General features: G+C 38.4%; 1 protein-coding gene across 2 annotated transcripts in view; it reads left to right on the top strand.

The window, feature by feature from the left end:
- The window catches only part of LOC132825693 (LIM/homeobox protein LMX-1.2), a 196,777-nt gene that overhangs the window by 156,849 nt on the left and 16,812 nt on the right, over positions 1-23,116 (top strand). For both annotated transcript variants that reach the window (XM_060841082.1, XM_060841083.1), the window contains exon 3: positions 16,688-16,920. In XM_060841082.1, the coding sequence (XP_060697065.1) occupies positions 16,688-16,920 (233 nt within the window). The remainder of the gene's footprint in view (positions 1-16,687; positions 16,921-23,116) is intronic.

Consider the following 23,116-nt stretch of genomic DNA (forward strand, 5'->3'; position numbering starts at 1 on the left):
ATTACCTTTAGTAGTTCACTGGGGGAGTAAGGCATTTATCAATGAAGTTGCTATAGGGCGCAGAATCCTTAAGAGGTGACTGTGTGAAATACAAGTTATAAGGAGAATGAAAATGTATTCACCAAACATTGTTTACCTGGAACAATATTCTGAAGCAACTGACAAGCCACTTGACCCCGATAAAGTTTTAAAACTTCGGGTGTTTAATTGCGACGTCTCAATAACAGTAGTATGAGACCAGTTTCAATGAGCAAATCCTGGCAAATCCTGTTGTTCAGAAATGAATTTGTCTTTGGCAGAAGTAGGATAGTTATTTAACAGGGTCAAGCAAGATGTACTCATACGTTTCTGGCAGTGTCAATGCTGTGCCCTTCACTCAAAGCACCTGCAAGGATATTTGGGAAAGAGTCCAATTTAAAAAGAATAGGAATAAAACAGTGGATATTGCTGTTAAATCAAAACATAGGATGTGAAACAAAGTTAACTGCATGAAAGAAAAATCTGTGGATCACTGGAGAAATGGTCATAAGATTGTAAACATTTGACATATCAATAGCAGGATTATGCAAATAGCATCTTATGTATACTGTGGTGGATTCAAATGAATGTTTTGCAGAAGGAAATTACACTTAGCATATCATCAAGTCTCAAATCACAATGCTTTCACATGTCAGGGAGCTTGAACATTATAGGTGAGTGTAACTTGTGACAGATAGAGATTACCAGACCTGAATGTATTCTGACATATGAAGAAAAATTGGTGGATTTCTTCATAAAGTAAAACCTGGAAAGTGGTTGTGTTTGTGACAATTTAGCTAACACAGGTCTGTAGTATGTACAATATTCATTACTTTATGATTTGTATGGCTTGCTGCATGAAAATATCCATTCATATTCCATAACGGTCCATGCAGTAAAATTGTGTTCCACAAATGGGTAAGTGTGAAGTGTATTATTTGTTTATAATATCCCTTCTATTAATAGCAGATATGAAGTTGCAGAGGAGCAATGACTCGGCAGTCATTACAAACAGTTTTGTGCCATAACTCAGCCCTCACCCATGACGGGAGCTTCCTGACAAAGCACTGAGCCTACAGCAATGCTGGCAAGGCTGAAGTTATTGCTTATCCCTAAGTAGAGAAGGAGATGGTCAGATTTATTGAACTACTGCAATCTCTGTGGTGATAGTGTTACTACAATTGGGTTCTGTGGGACATGGTTGAATATCGATCCAATGGGAATGTCTGTGGTGGTGTCTGATTTGGAGGGAAATTTGATAACGGTGTTCACATGAGACTGCTGGCTGACTTTCACTTTTATTTGCAATTCCACAATGAGCTAAGTAGGTTGTGCAATTGCCAATGGGTAACACCAAATGTTGGAGATTGCATGCAGAAATTGAGGCACCCAAAAATTGAGCAGAATGACTAAATCCAACCTTTGACAATTCCTGACTCCTGACCAGTGAGCACCTGGAGGGTTTCTGTGGTCCTCTTATGTCCATTTACTTGCCTATATTTTGATAGATTCACTAGATGAGGAATGTACTCAGTTCCACCTCCCAAATCCTTCACATATTCTGCATTCCCAGACCTCCCTCTCCGTATCCAGCACATTATGCATGCTTGCTGTTGCATGGCTGTGATTGAATAATTCTGGTTATAATCATTGCTGTGACAGCTGTGCACACTCTTTAATTTCTGAAGTTACTTCAAAATGTTCACCTTTCAATGCAGAATCTTCTTAGTTGCAGAATAGGACGTGATGTGGCTTGAAGGCAGCATTCCTACTACGGAGCCAGAGGGTTCGGGTTCAATTCCTGCTCTTGAAATTAAGAATGAGCAATAAATGTTGGCAAAGAAAGCTCCTTCGTGATGCAGATCAACAGGTTGATAATCAACCTGCTAATCTTTCCAATGCTTCGCCAAACAGAAAAAAGCATATGTGAAGATATGAAACAATCAAAAGCACTAGTTGCTCAATTGGGCTTTCAACCATAGAAAGCACAGCCCATAATCATACAATTGTAACATCTTAAAGCACAGGCTATTTGATCCATTGTGTGCCTGACTATCTTACCTTTTTTTAAATTTTTTAAAGATACAATTGCATATTGAGTAGAATTGGTGAAATGACCTTCGGTGGTGTCAAAATCATACCATAATCTTACATCAATATTTCATTGGTATATCACCAGACACAAAATCTGCCACAACTCAGCACAATCAGGTGGTGATTAAAATGCAATTTTTCTTTTTTTAAAATGTATCCTTGAGATATTTAAATATGAATGGCAACTGGGTAAAGTTTGATTAACATAACCAAAAATGGCTTTATCAACTAAAGAAATATTTTAAATCACACGCTCAGTGCACCATCGATGACAACTTGTTTTGAAATAACTGTTAAATACGCACCATTTTTTAAAGTTATATTGGAGCACAACAGTCTGATTCTTAATGATTATTAATTGCATTCCAAGCCCTTGAATACACCCGAGAATCCAAAAGTTCCAAAGTAATATTTAGAGCTTTTTTGAAGGCCTGTAAGTGATTGCAATTCACAGAAGCTCCTAGTGGTGGTTACGTTAGCCTTGGGGTGGAGGGGGTGGGGTGGTGGTGTGATGTGAGTTGATTCCTGGGCAGGGCCTGATCATTTTGTACTTTGGAAAGCTAGCACAAAAGATTATGGAAACCCTATTCACGCAGAACACAATCCTTGCCTGAAATTCTGCAATCTTTTGCAGCAGTTACTCTGATTTGAGGTGAGTTGCACCTGGAAAAAATCCAACAGAACTGAGTGGAACCTTCAGGCTATTGATTTTATTGTATAATAGATAAAATAAATTATTTATAATTTTCAGATGTAATACAACAGCATAATTAGATATGTAACACCTGCAGCTATTAAAATTTGTTTTTAAAAAAAGAAAATGCTTTGGGCTATTGATATTCGAATATTCTTAAGTAATCTGTTATATTTGCACCTGCTGGGATCTTAATTAAAAAAGAAAGGGCCTCAATTTAAAGCTCATTACTATGTAAACATATGTTAATTTAGTAAGAATCAGGCGGTGATTAAGTATAATGCATCCTTTTAAAAAGGAGGTTTAAAATGCCTGGGAGACAGAAGAATAGGAGTTTTTTCGAGTCAGTACGTTAACTTGCTTCACTATTTGGTAAATAATAGAAATAGCATAAATCTAGAATTTAATTTTCAATATAGTTTTCATTTAATCTGTTAAACTAATCACAGACTACAAAAGTGCGTATGGTTCAATAAATTATGTTTTTCATGAGTTTCTTTTGGCTGAAAGATCCACCTTCCCATGTAACTCTTTTTACACTATTACAGAAATATACCAGTTTAGCATGTAGGCTTAGCAATGGTGTAATCTCAATTTCCTAAAATCACTTAATCTGAAATTGCTTTCATGGAAATCTGTGTTTTGATTCATGGCGACAAACTCTCTGACTCCAACCTTGCTGTCACCAGTGCCTTTATTTCCAGAAAGGCAGCACCATTTCGGTCTTTTCAACTGACTCAGAGCATTCTCAAAGTCAAAGAGTGTGCTGTGCCACTTGGTGTGGAAAAATTATTTTATTCGGCGATCCTATTTCAGTTCTGATAAGGTCAGTGCATCAAACAGGATCCATGCTGCAAACTGCTGACCAAGGGCAAGAGGCTGAATTTACTTTCATTTTCACAAGTCGGTAACTAAATTAAATTGTTTGAGATTGCTTGTACATCTTACTGTGTACAAAGACTTAGAGCCAAGCTGGCATCTCAATAAAGATAAATATTTTATCAGTCCCCTGAGAAGGGTAACAAGTCATTGCAAACAGTTCCAAACATTTTCGCCTTCTCTTGGAATAGTTTGACATGACTAACTTGCTCTAGTTAATGATGAATACCATCAGATATGAAAGGCAATTCCTGTTCTGCATTGCTTGTGTTCTCTCCCCTAGAGTGTTGGCACCAACAGCCAACTGATTTCTCATGCTAAACAGTTGGCAAATTGTGCTCCATTTCTTGTATTTTTTTTACAGCTGGTAACATTTCTGAAGTTTTCAATGAAACTTATAATCAGAAAAATAAAATGAGGAAAAACACATCATATCTTCACATTTAGAGGCAAATTACATTAGAAAAATCACATTACTGCACTGTTATTAAAAAAATGCCTAATCTATCGTTTTAAGAGTGAGGCTGTGTAAATATATATGTTAAATATCCCTAATTGAATTCCACAGATCATAATACTCTATGTCGCACACATGGAACTCAAGTGTTAATAAAAACCAGCAGGATCTTCTATTTATTGTCTTTAACTTGCATCTTTAGAACATCAGGATGAATTGACTCACTCTTTGTACAAGCAGGCAACATCACATGGCAGCCAGAAATATGTGAGAGTCCTGAGATCTCAAGCAGTGCCACCTTGTGTGTCCACGAGACAGACTCAGGCTTGAGGCTAGCCAGAGAGGTGCCTGTACAGGCCAAAGGTCAGAAGGCGATATAGCCTGTAAATTTTCAGTCCCCCAAGCCATGCTGGGTTTGCTAGAACCCCCAAGGCCTTTGAAATGTCCAATGGCCTTCTACTGACCCTGAATACACCTTACCTTCTTCTTTTAATGATTGACACACAGTGGGTATGTGCCTTAAGGCACAGAGAAGTCATAGTCTCTTCATCAAAGCAAATGTTTACAGCTGTTTCTACTTTCATTCTAATAAACAGTATTCTTTTTGGCCAAAATATGGAGCAGTTAAGTCTCTAAATAGATTGTGTACTTGGAGACAGTGAAAACTCAACCAATAATGTGCAAAGATGAAAACAAGACATGTTATTGAGTCAAAATACCCAGTACTAAAGCTATTAACAGCTTTTATCTCTTCAAGTGATTGGAGTGTAGATTCCTATCTGAAGGAGAAGTGTAGCAGAAATGACAAGTCTTTAGTCTAGAATCATTCATGTCATGTGGTGAAAGCTTAATATGTTGTTATACTTTAACTTGGTCTTAATAAGGTCAGAGTCTCATCTTACTGTTTCTAAGGAGTCCTCAGCAGGTAGAAGCATTCTGAGAAGTAAAGCATTTACTTAGAAAAATTTAGATTATATTCTCAAAGAGCAGTGAAGCAGCTTAATGGTGTCTGCAATCAACACTAATGGATTTCACTGCACAAATGAACTTGCAGTTGTGCCTTTTACCTTTATTTTACAAGTCCTGCTTTGAAAGCATATTGGGCATTGTTTATTATTGCAAGTACAGCTAAAAATAGGAACCCTTTGAAAACATGCAAATGCTTGTTTAGCCAGATATTTGAAACATTCAGTATCTTTCATATACACCATGACCTTCCCATTGGTTACATCTTACGTATCAATATCTTGTTATAGGTTGACAAATGCTTATGTCTTTTAATTCAACAAAAATGTAATAAAGTCAAATTTAAGATTGGTAATTACTAGCACTTCTGAAAGCTTTGTAACCCAATGGGAGATCTTTAATTCGCAAGTAAGCAATTTTAATTTACAGACAATTCAACATGATGGTATCAAACTGAGCCTGTTATTACTGTGCTATCTAACGTACACATGAGTTGTAGGCAGTTCAGAGACCACCGCATGATGGTCATTGTTTCGAAGATATCAATGGGATTTGTCATAAGGTATTGGCCCTGAACAGTCAGAAAAATGACAAGGTGGCTAAACTCACTTCGAGTGAGGCAGCTCATGGTACTAACACTTAGAGTGTACTTCTTTTGAATAATTTCAAATCAAAGTTTACTCCATGCTAATTGGCTTCTACGTTAAAAGTTTTTGTTCTTGCTTAAACTGCAGTGGAAGTACACTGTAGTGGAACAGTAACCTAATTCATATCGTTTAGTAGATTATATATTTAGAAGAATAAATAAAACAATTAAAGCATCCATGATGTAGCAATGAAGCAGAGAAGTCATAAAATGTCTTTGGTGGAATATTATGTACATTATACTTCTTAACATTTCTTTTCATATTCTAAAGAACTTTGGGAAAAGTAAGTGTTGTTGAACATTGACTTCATATCTCTCACAAAGTGGTTCAACTGTTCTCGCAGTCTCAAATCTTCACATGAATTCCTTTTACACAGGTACAGAAATGCATTCAGACAGACCTATGTTTTAGCACAGCATTAAAAGCCCAGAATAAACTGCACAATGTTAAATCTGCTTTTCAGATCTCGTTTTGATTATTTGTCAAAGATTGACTCTGCACACCTTTAATTCCTTGTAGAGATCCTCAGTCCGTGTAAACCTATGGGAAAGCACAGAGTCAACATTAGTATTCTCGGTGAAAGGCCACACGGGGTAGTTTACCATGCGCAATTTATCTGGAAATCTGTAGATTCAGGTGTGAAGAGGATGGTCCGTAAGATCCTTACCACAAACACAGATGCACAAATGACATGCCAGGAGCTAAGCTAGTGCTTATCAGTCTTATCTAATCGTATCCCAACAGACTACTTACTGGGTCATTTACCTAACACTGACAGGGGAGCTTTTCGGTTGCACTGTTAAAAATAGTTCTGTTTATCAGCACACTCAAATGCTGTGAAAATTTTAACCATGTTTTTGAAAATAAGAGGCAAATAAAAATAGATCAGGTTTTTTGTTGGTCCCAGTTATGAAATGAAGCACATTTTATGGTTTGTTTAATCAGCACCTTACACATTACCAAAATAAGTTGTGGTTATATAAGAGTTCTGTTGTAATTTGAAGTAAGCAATTAACATTATGCTGCAGTTGATAGAGCTCTATTGAGTAAGAAAATGATTAAATAAAAGAATTGCATTTTTGCTGTATTACAATCATTTTATTGAATGTTCAAAGACTTACCTGTTTAAAATGTTCATGCCACTAAATTCTAATCATAACCATTGTTCTAATTGAATTAAATATTAAACTTTAACTATTTAGACTAACTTTTAACTAGTAACACAATGGAATTGTATAGTCACAATGAATCTATGTTTCTTGTAGATAATGTTTTGGTTCGTACAACACTGATTTTCCTCTTAATAGCATGCACAGGGTCATTAATGGGTTACGTTGCCTTTCTATGTAGGTTCTGAACTTGGAAAAGTATTAAAGAAAGATTAGACTCTTCCACAACACAGCTCTTGTATCATTCAGAACTTTTTTTCTGCTCTGTTTGATGGTACACAACAGCAGGGGTCTGAATGATTAGTGCTGAAAAAAAAAGCTGGGGGTAGGGTTAAGTCCTCAGTCCAGTGCACCCCACTAATCCCTCTTGTTCCATAAAGGAGGAATTACTCTTGCTGCCAGGCTGTGAAAAGCTTTCTTGGTACATAAGAGATTGTCCTTGCTTTCCTGGGGAGGTGTGGTTGCTATAGTAGAGTGTCATGCCTGGATTTTCTTAAAAACCTCAGTGTTCATTGGCATAAGAGCTAAAGAGAAAATCTTGAGGTTTAGAAAACATGACAATAGATAAACAGGAAGACAGGAGACAGGCCAAATGGGTATTACAACAGCAAAAATAATGAAATGTGAAATAAGGGGAAATGGAAAATAATAGATAACAACAATAGGAGAAAGGGAGGGAAAGTCATGTTGAATGAGAGGCAAAATGAAGAAGCTGGGATACAGATTTAATATAAAAGGAAAAGTATAACAAATTGTCACCTTAACAAATCTTACAATGAAGTTGTTTCTTAAACATGTACTGTTTCTTAGAATGCTATATATATATATTTGTGCAGAAGCAGTTTTATAATATTTGGGGTAATTTTGTTTCCCGTGTTCACTGGGCTTACTTTATTGGATATTCTCTGTTTGCTACAGCATATGTAAGTTAAAATTTGGTACATTTATTGAAATGGGTAGTAGGTGGACCACAAGCTGACTAAATAACCCAATGGGAAAGAAGCTGCTCTAGGAGCAGCAGGTCCATCGCCATGCCATGCTTGTTGCATATGATTACGGACTACACCAAAACATTCCCTGCCAGCCACCAACATCCTACCTTCCGTAAACGTGATGTCATCTAAACCTCTGTTGCTTTGTGAGCTAACCCACAGCTGAGTGCCATACAGCCAGTACTCAAGGGCTGCGTTGCTGATTAACATTGAATCTCGCTTAAGCAATGTTTCAATTTGAAAAATCGCATCCTTGTTTAAATTCACATTGCTGCATGTGTCTCACACCTACCACCTCTGTACTCACTTCCAATCTCACAATCCTCCGAGCCATCTGCATTCCTCCAAATCTGACAACTTGACCCTTGCTAATTTTAATCAACTCCACCATTTGTGACCTCCTTACACCAAAACTGAAGTTCAGAAACTCCGAAACTCACTGCCTCTCTACATCCTTTTCCTCTGCCACATGACCCATCTCTTCTCCTTCAGGGTGCCTTTGTCTTTCCGTCATCTGTCATTTTACTTTTTTACATGGCTTGGCTTTGCTTTATAACACTCCTGTCTTACAGCTACATTTGAGCTACTACATAAATGTAAGTTGTTGTTGCACATTGCATATAAACTGTCATGCCATGTTGAGTTTGCTGTATGCGAGTGCCAAAGGAGAGAACACTTACTACAGTTTGACACAGTCAGCAATAAATCACAGGTGCCTATATCCAGAAAGAACTTGAAAAGTGAGGTAATTGACATTGAATCTCGCTTATGCAATGTTTCAATTTGAAAAATCGCATCCTTGTTTAAATTCACATTGCTGCATGTGTCTCACTCCCACCACCTCTGTATTCACTTCCAATCTCACAATCCTCCTGAAGGAAGTGGATTGCAGGTATCACCACTTAACATAACTTGTTTGCATTACGGTGGCGAGTTGACAAAATGAAATAATTACTTCTGTACTCAGTGATTATAGCTGTGGCTGGTGACATACTCTGTAATCATAAACCTGAATGCTGAAATGGGGTTGGGGTTGGCAGAAGGGAATGGAGAAAATATTTCAATAGCAATTAATGCAAGAAGCAAACAGTGCTTCTATTTAACAATCATTGTGACAGCATAGATATTTTTACAAAAATGCATGTGAGTGTCTGGCACAGATGACAATATGCTATGCTTTTGTGTAGAAAAACCTGATTCAACCAGATACTCCACCTTAAACAGTGGTAAAATCATGCAGGATTTTTTGCCAGAATTTTATGAGATTTCATCAGAATCATATATTATTTGTTGTCAGATTGTCAGTGATGGATGAATAGTCAACAAATGAATGTTCACTGCCAACAAATTTATCATTTTTTTTCATAATAGGTGCACAATGATAATGTATCCTCTACATATAAATCAGAGATTTTTTGAAATGCTTGCTTAAGGGGATTAAATTTAATTTGATGTTGAATGGCACATCATTGACTTTATATAGGTGATGGCCTGGCATTATAATCTTAAGGTTCCATGTTCCTATCATCAACCCTTGCAACATTTTTGATGAGCAGTTATGATTTTTTTTTAGTGAGCCATTAAACAAACATCGAAAAGAACTAAACACAGGAGTCGCCGCTTGCAAGAAAATGAGAGTACCCCAAGGAAGATGCTTACCCTTGTAATGTGTCACTATAAATCTCAAACCTCATTGCATCATCGTGGGTAGTATTTCACTTAATCCACTGTGCACCATTTAAGAAGGGAAAATGTATTTTCATCAACGATTTTACTTTTGGGGGTTTGAAATTCAGATGGCAGTGCCATGGGTTTCTGTTCGAGACTTCAATAATTTATGATACTGATTTCTGTGTTTCAGCACAGATTAGGAAAAATTGAAGCCATTATATGTACTGTGCAGTTTAATGCTGTAAAGAGGGAAGGGAATACAAAAAGAATTATGGAATTCCCAAAGGTAGTAATATTCTTTGCTTTATAAATGAAAAATTGTTTTAATTCCCTGCCAGAAGCAATAATTTGATTTTTCATAAATTCTTTCATCAAAATGTCATGAAACAAAAATTGACACAAACTGCATCTTTCAGATAATGAACAGATACAAGGGAATAAACTACATAATTGAGACAAGGAACAAATAGACTCATGGAAGAAAACCTGACTGAAATCCAAGATAGAAATAATAGTTGTAATATCTAAACTGTGAGAATGTTTTTTATTATTGAAGCACACTATTGTTTGTTCAGTTTCGAGAAACATAAAGAAATAAAATAATTCCTTGCACTTGTTTTAATGGTGTGAAAATGCAGACTATTTTTATCATAAATTGTCACCCAATGAAACATGTAAGTACACAATCTAAAACATGAACAGGTCAGTGGCATCTGTTTCATAGTCAAATTCAAACAAAGAGTTAATAAATCCTTGCTTATTGCTATGCCCCATTCAGAACAAGAGATAATTCAGTAAACAAGCAACATATCTAAGTGAGTAGACTTTTATAACTACCATTCATTTATCAGACTTCTTGAAGCACACTTAATGTGAACAGCAAATTGCACGAACTGCACTGAAACCTATCGAATCATAATTAATTAGTTATAATAAAACAATTAAACTATGTTTGCACACAACAAAGGAAATGAAGGGCAGGACAAAGCTATACAGAGGTAAAGAGTGGGTTGTTAGGACAATGTAAAAGTAAACAGTGGAGTACTGATTTGTAGCAAAAAGGACAGGGTCAAATCCAAAGCAAGATAAGCACCCTATAGATAGTAAATCAGCTGTACATATTAAACAACAGATGTTTCTGACTCAAGCAGGAAGACACAATGGATCATATAACAGCAGTTATGTTTGTAAGGATTACTGAATCAGACTTCACTTCAGAGGAATATCCTACTATATAAAATCTTTATAGTCACTTCCTTTAACTAACACAGATCAGCCTTCTGATTTAGGCTTGAAACATCTGCCTACTCTTTAAAGGTTTATGGCCATGATCTGAAACTGTGCAGTGAAGCCTACATAGTGTTCACTCATAATAGGTGTCCTGTGCAATATTATCGTCATCTCAGGTCTTAAACTGGCTTTATTGCTGACAGGTTCTTAGATTTACTCCAGTCAGCAGTTAGATTAGGCACAGTGCAAATACAAATCATTTCACAGTAATGAATGCTGATATACTTTCTTGAAGAGTACAAAACATTTTATTTAGTTTGTGAATCCTTCTACACTTAGTCTCCAAATGACTTCATTTTTAAAGAAATAATTGAACATACCACAGCTTAAGACTATCATTAAATAAAGATACTCTGTGAATTCTGAGATAATAAGCAGGAGAATAATGGTTTTGATCTTAAATTAATCACAGAAAAGACCAGTGAGTGTGGATTTTACACTGCATAATGAAAGTGGATTTTATCCCATACCATGAAATGTCCCTCACACCTTTTGCACTCATGAGGAACAAATTATTCTACAGTTGTTACTTTGTCTATCTCAAATGGTTCTATTTTGGTTATATTCAAAAAAGAATTATGTTATCAGGCCCTACTTCATTTAAAAATGATAAAATGTGTAAAAGATTTATTAGGTTGTACTTAGAAAGGAATAAACTGATTGGCTCTTCTTTTAACATTTAATGAATCATGTAAAATGTCACTCTATGCATGGACAAGCACAAAGAGTATTAAAAAAGACTTGGGTTGAGAACTTCACTTTGCACAGACCTATCCTGCCTAATGTATGATATTTCACTAAGTTAGATAGAGCTCAGATTGTGAAGCAACATTTTTTTATTTGTTGTGCCTAAAACAAAACTGTAGAACTTTAACCTGCACAACAAATATCAAGAATTAATGAAAGATCCAGGAAAATGGGTCTTTTTGCCAAGACTAACCATTGTAGATAAATGTGGATCAGTTTCTATCTTGGAACTAGATGCCTGAGTTAAATAACTCATCCTCACTTCCACCCACTATTGCAAATGTTGTTAATTGTTGTAAATGTTTGATTTTGGTTATTGATTGTTGTATTACAGCTAATCTGCTGTCGAAGAGGAAAATTTAAATCATGTTATATCAAACCCACTAAGCTTAAAAAAAGTTACTTAACTTTATACCATAAGAACACCCATATTTAGACAACAGCCTGAGGCTTAATTAAACTGAGCAAAGAGGTTGGTTTACAGCTTATTGTGAGTTGAGAGTCACAGGTGGTTCATTGACAATACAGGCAGCAGGCTTAAGATTTCCGAATGTAATCCTTTAGGCTTTTCTGGACAAGGCTGCCTTAACAACAGATATAATAAGTATACTTGTCAGTGAAATATACCTATACATTAAAAAAAGTACAATAGTCGAGAGGATAGTCTGAAAGATGGCCAGTGGCTAATTATTACAGAACCAAACTCCTTCAGAATCATGTACTGGTAACTTGTGATAAATTGCTAGATTCAAATTGAAAAGCTACTTTCTGGAGTTATTTTGTCTGAGACATTGTACTGTTTGTTTTCAGTTGATTACGCAAAATTCTAGATTAGTGGTGCTGGAAGAGCACAGCAGTTCAGGCAGCATCCGAGGAACAGTAAAAATGACATTTCAGGCAAAAGCCCTTCATCTGCAGTCATTGTTTTTACCCCGAATATGCAAAATCCTATGGCACCATTCAGAGAAAAGTAGGGAGCAGTTCTGATGTGCTGACCAGATATTTATTCTTCAACCAACACCTCAGAACAGATGACTGGTCAAATTGTCTCCCTGCTGCTTGTGAGTCCATGCTACATGTAAATTATCTGGCACCCAGCATCGACTATACTTCAAAACTACTTCACTGATTGTGAAGCACTTTAGGGTGTGTGGGAACTTGAGAAGCACTGTAAGTTTTTGTTTCTTTTCTTTTAAAACAGTACTGAAATAACTCCAAGAGGGAAGTTATTCCATCACCAAACTAGCCTTTATTTACATGTGCACATTACATGGGCTCTGACCAGCCAGTTCTGAGCCAGTCCCTACAATGAGGAGACTCTCTGATCCACCTGTTTTTTTTCTCTTACCCCACACTACTGCCTAACTGCGGTAGTGCTTATATTTTTCCCCAGCACCCATGTTGTGTGTGTGCAGGTGTGAGACACAGTAAAAGACAGCAGGTGTACAAATCTTTATTCAATTTCCACCGCCAGGAAGAAAGGAAACACCCAGGTGGCCAGTGACAAGCAGTGCCCTTCTTAGGGGGCAATGCTTCAGGATCATCAGCTGTTTATTTATTTATTTTGACACTCCTGCTTCTTTTTTTCTTACCCCCACACTGCCGCCTAACTGCGGTAATGCTTATTTTTTCCCCAGCACCCATGTTGTATGTGTGCAGGTGTGAGGCACAGTGAGAGACACAAGGTGTACGAATCTTTATTCAATTTCCACCACCAGGTGGCCAGTGACAAGCAGTGCCCTTCTTAGGGGACAATGCTTCAGGATCGTCAGCTGTTTATATCTGTCAGAAAGGGCTCCACAATTGGCCCACTTTAATAACCCCAAACAAGGATCCTACAGTCCTGGCCCTCACTCCAATCACTGCAAGTACCAATGCGCAATATCAAAATTTTTAACATGCGTGTGATTTTGAAACTGGTCAGCGATGTCCAACAGCCAAACATACAGAAAAAAATTGACAATTCTTGGTGTATAATGAGTATAATCAGCTTTTTCTTTTGATTGGTATTTCTGTTATCAATATTTTCTCATACCATTGCATCTGATGTGGAAGCTCCCTCACGAGACTGTTCCTATGAGCTGCCTGATGTTCTAGAGAACCTTCAGATATTGTATTCAAATGTTTACAGAGGTATCAAGGGTAATCATTGTATGTCGGATGGCAGTAATATCCATCGACAGCGCCTCAGCTATGGGCTAGGCTGGGGTTACAGGTTTGGTTATCCTAATATTGCTACGTTTCTGTTCTCTGATGCGTCTGCTGTGGGATCCTGCTCCCACCATAGGATCAAGACTGAGAATCAATGCTGACCAAATCAGCATGTGCTTGAAGAGTGATGGAATCCTGCAAGCTAGTCCTCTTCTCTGTGTCTTTGCTGCAACTTGTGTGTGGCCCTGGTGACTTTGGTGAACTGAAAAGAAATAACTGGACAATCAATATTCTTCAATACTCACTTTAATTGACCTATAGCCAAAGTCACATAGTGTAAACTATAAAAAAGATAAATTAGTCCAATTTAATCCTTGAAACTAACTTAACCTTTTCACTTCACACTATTTCATTTTCTGAGAGTGATTGATCAATTAAATGCCTATGTACAATATGATTGTTCTGTTTTGCAGTATACAAATGTAGCTGCCATTAGTAGCACTCATATCTCTGATTCTGATTGTTCTGAGATCCAATCCCACACCAGGGCTTGAATGCAAAAATCAAAATGGACACTCTGTTGCAGTAGTTTGGGAATGAAATCAGTGGTGTCATCTCCTGTATGATACATTAGAGACCCCATCTACTCTCTCAGTTGGAGGGAAAAGGTTCCTTGGTACTGTTTTGAAGAAGCACAGGAGAGATATGACCACTGACCTGCATCAAACTTTCATAGTCAACATTATTAAACCAAATCATGTGGTCATTATCACAGGATTATTTGTGGGTGCTTGTTGTTTGAAAATTGATTACTATGCTTCCTACAACAGTGACTCCTTTTCGAAAGTACATCATTGGTTGTAAAACACTTTGGATCATCTAGTGTTTGTGATGGGGTTATGTAAGAACGTAAGAAATATATTATAGCAGAAGGAGGTCATTCAGCCTTGAAACCCACTCAATAGGATCATGACCTATCATCTCCTTCAACACCATTTCCCTGCACCATTTTCATATCCCTGGATGTATTAAAATATACAAGTCTATTGATCTCAATCTTGAACATTGAATCTCCGCAATTCTCTCAGGCAGAGAATTCCAAGGATTCATTATATATTAATGCAAATGTTTCTTGCTTTAGCTTCTTTAAAAATAAAAACATGTTCCTGGTTTATATGGATGTATAAGGCTTATTTTTAGAACCATGATAAAAAATGAGAACTAAGTAAACAATTAGGAAAAATAATTAGATATAGTGAAAACAAAAAACAATTTAATACAAGATGCTTTTAAACAATTTGCTACAATCGGTAGTCTGTGAAGAGAAAAAAGATCAAAAGGTAATTGATTTAAATGTTTCATTAACATAGGCATTGGTTAATATTTAAGGCTTGCAATTGCTTACCATTCAATGCATTACTTTTATGTCTATGTAATTATCTGTTATATTACATCAGTAAGTACAGCCTGCAATTTACATAGAGCACCATTCCATATAAAGAGCTGAGTGGAAAAAAACAATCTATCTGCTCAACATGGTTTTGGGTTCCGGAGGAATGATAGCCAGGACAATTCTCCCACACTTTGAACGGTCTTATCAGTTTTCCAACTGTTCAGAATCATATCAAACAGAAAGCACTTCTCTAATGAAAGGGTATCTCAGCATTGTGCTGGAGTGCAAGCCTCAATAACGTGGTACAAATCCCAGAACAGATCACCAGTATCTGATACTAGCTGACTTAGAATAACTGAAGGAAATTATACAAGGCACTGTTTGAGTGTGACATAGAGTCATAGAGATGTACAGCATGGAAACAGAACCTTCGGTCCAACGCGTCCACGCCGACCAGATATCCCAACTCAATTTAGTCCCACCCGGCCCATATCCCTCCAAACCCTTCCTATTCATATACCCATCCAAATGTCTTTTATATGTTGCAATTGTACCAGCCTCCACCACTTCCTCTGGCAGCTCATTCCATTCACGTACCACCCTCTACATGAAAAAGTTGCTCCTCTTTTATATCTTTCCCTTCTCACCCTAAACCTATGCCCTCTAGTTCTGGACTCCCCCACCCCAGGGAAAGGAATTTGTCGATTTATCCTATGCATTTCAAGACATCCAGCACTTCCTTCTCTGTAATGACGTTTTGCAAGATGTCACCATCTATTTCCCTACATTCTATATCTTCCATATCCTTTTCCACAGTAAATACAGATGCAAAATACTCGTTTAGTATCTTCCTCATTTTCTGCAGTTCCACACAAAGGCTGCCTTGCTATTCTTTGAGGGACCCTATTCTCTCCCTAGTTACCCTTTTGTCCTTTACATGGCTTGGAAAGGGTGGATGCTAGGAAATTGTTACCATTAGGCGAGGAGACTAGGACCCGTGGACACAGCCTTAGAATTAGGGGGGGTCAATTCAGAACAGAAATGCGGAGACATTTCTTCAGCCAGAGGGTGGTGGGCCTGTGGAATTCATTGCCACGGAGCGCAGTGGAGGCCGGGACGCTAAATGTCTTCAAGGTAGAGATTGATAGATTCTTGTTGTCTCGAGGAATTAAGGGCTACGGGGAGAACGCTGGTAAGTGGAGTTGAAATGCCCATCAGCCATGATTGAATGGCGGAGTGGACTCGATGGGCCGAATGGCCTTACTTCCACTCCTATGTCTTATGGTCTTATGGTCTTTATGTATTTGTAAAAACCCTTTGGATTCTCCTTAATTCTATTTGCCAAAGCAATTTCATGTCCCATCTCATACAAATCCTTATAATATTCAAACTTCTGGATAAATAAAAAACTCCCTGAGCTTCTATGCAACTAAGATATAATTATTAATCCAAGTGATGTTAAGCCTCACAAAATGCCATGCATGAGTTGCCGTGTCTTAGACCGTCTTGTCTTTTCCAGATTGTTTGCCACAAAATGCAATGGCTGCATGGAGAAGATAGCACCGACAGAATTTGTGATGCGAGCTTTAGAATGTGTTTACCACCTGAGCTGTTTTTGTTGCTGTGTTTGCGAAAGACAACTGAGGAAAGGCGACGAGTACGTTTTGAAAGAGGGGCAGCTGCTTTGCAAAAGTGACTATGAGAAAGAAAAAGAACTGCTGAGCTCTGTTAGCCCTGATGATTCTGACTCAGGTACTGATTACACATTACAAATATTTCCCGCAGCTAACAGATCATCATGAATGCCTAAATTATTTTTATTCATTTGTATAACTTTACTCGTTGCTGTTAAATGTTTGCAGATGCACAAAATATATGATATCACTGCATAAACCAAATATGTTGTCCTCCTGTGAAAAACTAAGTTGAATCTAAAGACCCAGTCTTGTCTGGTATTTATCGGAAAATACATCATTAGTGGGCGGCACGGTGGCACAGTGGTTAGCACTGCTGCCTCACAGCGCCTGGAGACCCGGGTTCAATTCCCGACTCAGGCGACTGACTGTGTGGAGTTTGCACGTTCTCCCCGTGTCTGCGTGGGTTTCCTCCGGGTGCTCCGGTTTCCTCCCACAGTCCAAAGATGTGCGGGTCAGGTGAATTGGCCATTCTAAATTGCCCATAGTGGTAAGGGGTAAGGGATAATGTAGGGGTATGGGTGGGTTGCGCTTCGGCGGGTCGGTGTGGACTTGTTGGGCCAAAGGGCCTGTTTCCACACTGTAAGTAATCTAAAAAAAAACATCATGTGACCAGTGTTTGATGCCATATGGTTGTCATGTGCTGTCGTGACAATAATCTGCAATACTTTGCATACTTTAATGGCTATGTTCACACCAAAACTACCAATGAGCTGGAATAGGACTTAGAGTCTTAGAGTCACAGAGATGTACAGTATAGAAACAGACCCTTCGGTCCAACTCGTCCATGCTGACAAGATATCCTTCATTAATGTAGCCCCATTTGCTAGCATTTGGCCCACATCCCTCTAAACCCTTCCTATTCATGTACCCATCCAGATGCCTTTCAACTGTTGCTATAGTACCAGTCTCCAACTGTTCCTCCACCAGCTCATTCCATACCTGCACCACCCTCTGCATGAAAACGTTGCCCCTCAGGTCCCTTTTAAATCTTTCTCACCTTACAAACCTATCCCCTCTAGTTTTGGACTCCCCTACCCTGGGAAGAAGACCTTGACTATTCTCTCTATCCATGCCCTTCATGATTTTATAAACCTCTATAAGATCACTTCTCCGACTCCGACAGTCTTCGGAAAATAGCCCCAGCTTAGAGTCATAGAGCAAGGAAACAGACCCTTCGGTCCAACTCGTCCATGCCGACCAGATATCCCAACCAATCTAGTCCCACCTGCCAGCACCCGGCCCATATCCCTCCAAACCCTTCCTATTCATATACCCATCCAGGTGCATTTTAAATGTTGCAATTGTACCAGCCTACACCACACCCTCTGGCAGGACATTGAATAGGTGTACCACCCTCTACGTGAAAAAGTTGCCCCTTAGGTCTCTTTTATACCTTTCCCCTAGATCTATGCCCTCTAGTTCTGGAATCCTCAACCCCAGGGAAAAGACTTTGTCTATTTATCCTATTCATGCCCCTCATGATTTTATAAACCTCTATAAGGTCACCCCTCAGCCTCCGATGCTCCAAGGAAAACAGCCCCAGCCTATTCAACCTCTCCCTTTAACTCAAATCCTCCAACTCTGAAAACATCCTTGTAAATCTTTTCTGAACCCTTTCAAGTTTCACAACATCTTTCCAATAGGAAGGAGACCCGAATTGCACGCAATATTCCAACAGTGGCCTAACCAATGTCCTGTACAGCCGCAACATGACCTCCCAACTCCTGTACTCAATACTCTGACCAATAAAGGAAAGCATACCAAACGTACATCTCAAACCCTCCAACCCTGGTAACATCTTTGTAAATCTTTTCTGCACCATTTTAAGTTTAACAACATCCTTCCTGTAGCAGGGAAACCAGAATTGAATGTAGTGTTCCAAAAGGAGCCTAACCAATGTCCTGTACAGCCATAACATGACGTCCCAACTCTGATACTTAATGCACTTTGAAGATCAATTTCATCAAACATTTTTAACACATATTACATCACAGACAATATTTGATTTTAGACCAAACCATTTGTCACTTTGAGCATGTGCCAGTTCTCTGAAAGAGCCATCAAATTAGTTCCAACCCTCTTTTCTGTCTTCATAGCCTTTCAGTTTTTAGTTTCTCAAATATATACCAAATTCAGCTTTGGAATTTATTATTGTATCCATTCCAGTCTTTCAGGTAGTGCATTTCAGATCATAACTACTTGCTGCTTAAATAAAAAAATGTTTCCCCCTGTTATGAATATCCCACAGTCAGTTTATCAGTGCAGCTTTAAAAGACATGTTTGTGATATCGTCACCTTATCATAACACGTGACTAGATTAGATTACTTACAGTATGGAAACAGGCCCTTCAGCCCAAAACTAATCGCAACCCAACCAGACCCATTCCACACCTAACACTGCAGGCAATTTAGCATGGCCAATTCACCTGACCTGCACATTTTTGGAGTGTGGGAGGAAACTGGAGCACCCGGAGGAAACCCACGCAGACACGGGGAGAACGTACAAACTCCACACAGTCAGTCGCCTGAGGCGGGAATTGAACCCAGGTCCCTGGCGCTGTAAGGCAGCAGTGCTGACCACTGTGCCACCGTGCCACACACGTAACCTTTTTTAAAATTCATTGGATGAGACATCACTGGCTAGACCATTTATTGCCCATCCCTAATTGCCCAGAGGGCAGTTGAGTCAACTACATTGCTGTGGGTCTGGAATCATCCACCATCTGCCATAGCAGGATTCAAACCCAGGTCCCCAGAACATTATGTGGGTCCCTGGATTAATAGTCCAGCGATAGTATCCCTAAGTCATCACCTTCCCAGAAGACATGAAAGTCTTAAACTCCGTTTTACCTCAGGATCACTTGAAGCAAGACACTCTACCAGAAGTGTGCTGCTCGTTGAAATCCAATGTCCGCCCAGATACTTATGCGCTTGTGAACGTAATGTTTGTAAATGATAGTTAGCTATACTAAATGTCTGCTAGATACTTCAACACTCACACCCCATTTTTCACAGGAGATAATATAAGCAATGCCGCATTAGGTAAATTACCCTACTGGAGGCAAAACCAGTACCTTAATGGTTCTTCAGTCAATTATTTCAAATCTTCTGGTTACCAAGTCTTCAGCAAGTGGAAACAGATTCTCCTTAATGCTATGATCAAAACTTCTCATAATTTGGAACTCCTTCATTAAATCATAAATGATCCTTTCTTGCTTTATGGTGATGAATCCCAGCACTGTCATATAACTGCCTCAACTCTGGCCCAGTTCTAGTAGTTCACCCCTTGGGGTATTCCATTTGAATTTTTGAAATCCTTCCTAAAGAGTGGTGTCCAGAATTTTACACATAATCTAGCCAAGGCCTAGTGATTTACTGCCCAGTGTAGCCCTGTCTTGGTTTCCTGCTGCCGATATCTACTTGTCCTAGTCTTAGTGATCATAGCATCTGGCATTTTCTTGAGATCAGTGTCCGGATTAGAAATGGTACAAAATGGCATCTGCAGAAATCAATGAAATGGTACAGGCTTTCTTCTGAATCTTTGACAAAGTTAACCTATCTTTTCTGTTCACTACCACACAACAATGATCATATTTTCATCCAAATTTCTCCATTTTATTTCAATAGCGGCCAGTATTCATAAATTCCAAAAATATTTACTATCCTGCAATCCTTCCAATTGTTGATTGCACCACTGATTATGAATAAATTCACTTCATTAAATTAGTATCTGGCATTATTATCAAAGTTTGTTTCATTTATGTTGTTACTGCCTTATTCCAGTTGGAGTTCAGTGAGATGTATAACATTATGAATTAGTCATAGATAAAATTACTCCATGTGTCAATAACTAGGTTTGTTTTGTTTAGCTTTTATAAGAAACAGTGTGTCACTCAAGTAAATGCACCACTAAACATCCACACCCATTACTCAATTTGCACTATTAGCTACAGCTGTTCCTTATTTTGTTGCAGACAACTGTCAAAGAATTTGTCAAAGCATCTCCGTGTGCCTGTTTTTGTTTTCTGGAACATTCCTTCTTAACTCAAAGTGGACTAGGGCAAATTCCATGTTTGATTAACAGCCCAGATGTAAATATGGCATCAAGGAACACCAATAGTTAACTAACCTTTATAACATTTAGCTGGAAGAGTACAAAATGCTCACCATTTTTGAATTATCAAAAACAGATGATCAAAGAAAGACTCATATTGGCAGAGAGTGAGCAAATGTTGTGTGTATGTGTCTGGGAGGGGTGGTTTGGGGATCACTATTTACTGTAGAATTGTTTCTCTTCTTTTATCGTTTGCAAATGTCCACTTTCAATGTAATTTTAAAAAAGTACAAACCATTTGATGATGCCAGACCTGCAGTTAATCTCCAAAGACTAGGAGTTATCATGTTTAGAAAGCCATTAAATTTAAATGGCATTTCAGGAAGTTAATAATGACATGGCTATTAAAGTGAGTGAGCCAGCGCTTGATCATTGCATAAATATGTTGAATCGAAATAAAGGAAAATGATGGGGCAGAGCATGTGTGAGGCAAAGTTAATGGTGAGCAATATTCAAACAAATCTCTTCTGGCTGGCTTACTTTTCCAAATTTTGCAAAAACCAAACTGTTGATTTACATTTTGTAGTTTTAAAGACAATAACTTTTGAATTAAAAATCCTTTAAACTGTAACTTCAAAATTTCAACTTTTAGCTAGTTTGCAATTTAAATGATACTTCCTTCTCCAGAAGAACCCATTCTTTAAATGGATAAGCTATGTGTTTTTCCAAGAAATTCTTTAATAGTTACTGCAGTTTAATTACCCTTATGATGTACGATGAAAAATGTTCGCTAATATTCATCTCCCTCAACTGCTAGGATAGAAATCTAATATAAACAGAACAGATAAAAAATGATCCCAGTTGCTACATCAGGAAAGATAAATGCAAGGACTCTTAACAAAGTTGCAAGGTATGGAGGTTGGTACTCGATCATGTGACATTCAAAGCTCAAATTTGACTGCACTGCCTCTTAGGGACATATTTGTGCTGTGAGTGAGATGTTCCTCCGGGAACAGTACTACAACTTAACTGTAACGTCAAACAAAACATACAGACAACAGCAGGCATATCAGTGGTGGGGAGGTTCCATTTGCGTGCAGTATATCTCTTTCCTTCCTATATTGGCTCATAATATAACAGAGGAAATGGTTCAAACTGAGATTTGGCACAGGATATTCCTTGCAGGCTTCTGACTACCGTCAGGGTCAAATGAAGGTTATATGTCCACACCATGCCACTCAAAGTGATCTTCTCCAAAGTGGCCCAAATTGGGTGGCACGGTGGCTCAGTGATTAGCACTGCAGCCTCACAGCACCAGGGACCTGGATTTGATTCCAGCCTCGGGTGAATATTTGTATGGACTTTGCACATTCTTTCTGTGTCCGCATGGGTTTCCACTGGGCGGTCCGGTTTCCTCCCACAGTCCTAAGGTGTGCAGGTTAGGTTAATTGGCCATTCTAAATTGGGGATAGGGTGAACTGGGTTTGGGTGGGATGATCTTTGGAAGGTCAGTGAAGACTTGATGGACTGAATGGCCTCTTTCAACACTCTAGGGATTCTAGTGGGCAAGTTCATTTTCCATTTAAGAATGGCGGGCATTTACTCCAATGCTGAGGTCTCTGTGGAGGCCATCCATTTCAGGTACATGGGACAGATGGCAACCCAAATGGAGATGCCAACCGCCCAAGTTCATTTTAAATCTTGGAAGTAGGTATCGTCAATGGAGCTGCGTCATGATCACAGTGGGGTTTGGAACAGAGAGTAGTTATGGGATGGGGTAGGGTGGGGTGGGGTGGGGGGTAGTGGGGGGAGAGGTGTGTGTTGGCAAATAGAGGAATATATTTGGGTTGGGTGCATACTCAAAGATTCACAGGCATCAAAATTATAAAGTACAGCACCAGCACAGGAACTGTCATTTTCCTGTGGACTATTGCATGTTATTTGTGTAAAAGAATGGAAGGGTCATCAGCTTATATGTAAACACTATATAGAGTCATAGAGATGTACAACACAGAAACAGACCCTTCAGTCTAACATGTCCATGCTGACCAGATGCCCTAACCTAATCTCGTCCCATTTACCACTTTGCCCATAGGCTACTGAACCCTTCCTATTCATATACCCATCCAGATGCCTTTTAAACTTGATTTATAATAATTGTTGATTCATATAGTGAAAAATTAATTTGTAAATACTT

The sequence above is a fragment of the Hemiscyllium ocellatum genome, chromosome 21, assembly GCF_020745735.1.
Source record: "Hemiscyllium ocellatum isolate sHemOce1 chromosome 21, sHemOce1.pat.X.cur, whole genome shotgun sequence".
NCBI classification, from domain to species: domain Eukaryota; kingdom Metazoa; phylum Chordata; class Chondrichthyes; order Orectolobiformes; family Hemiscylliidae; genus Hemiscyllium; species Hemiscyllium ocellatum.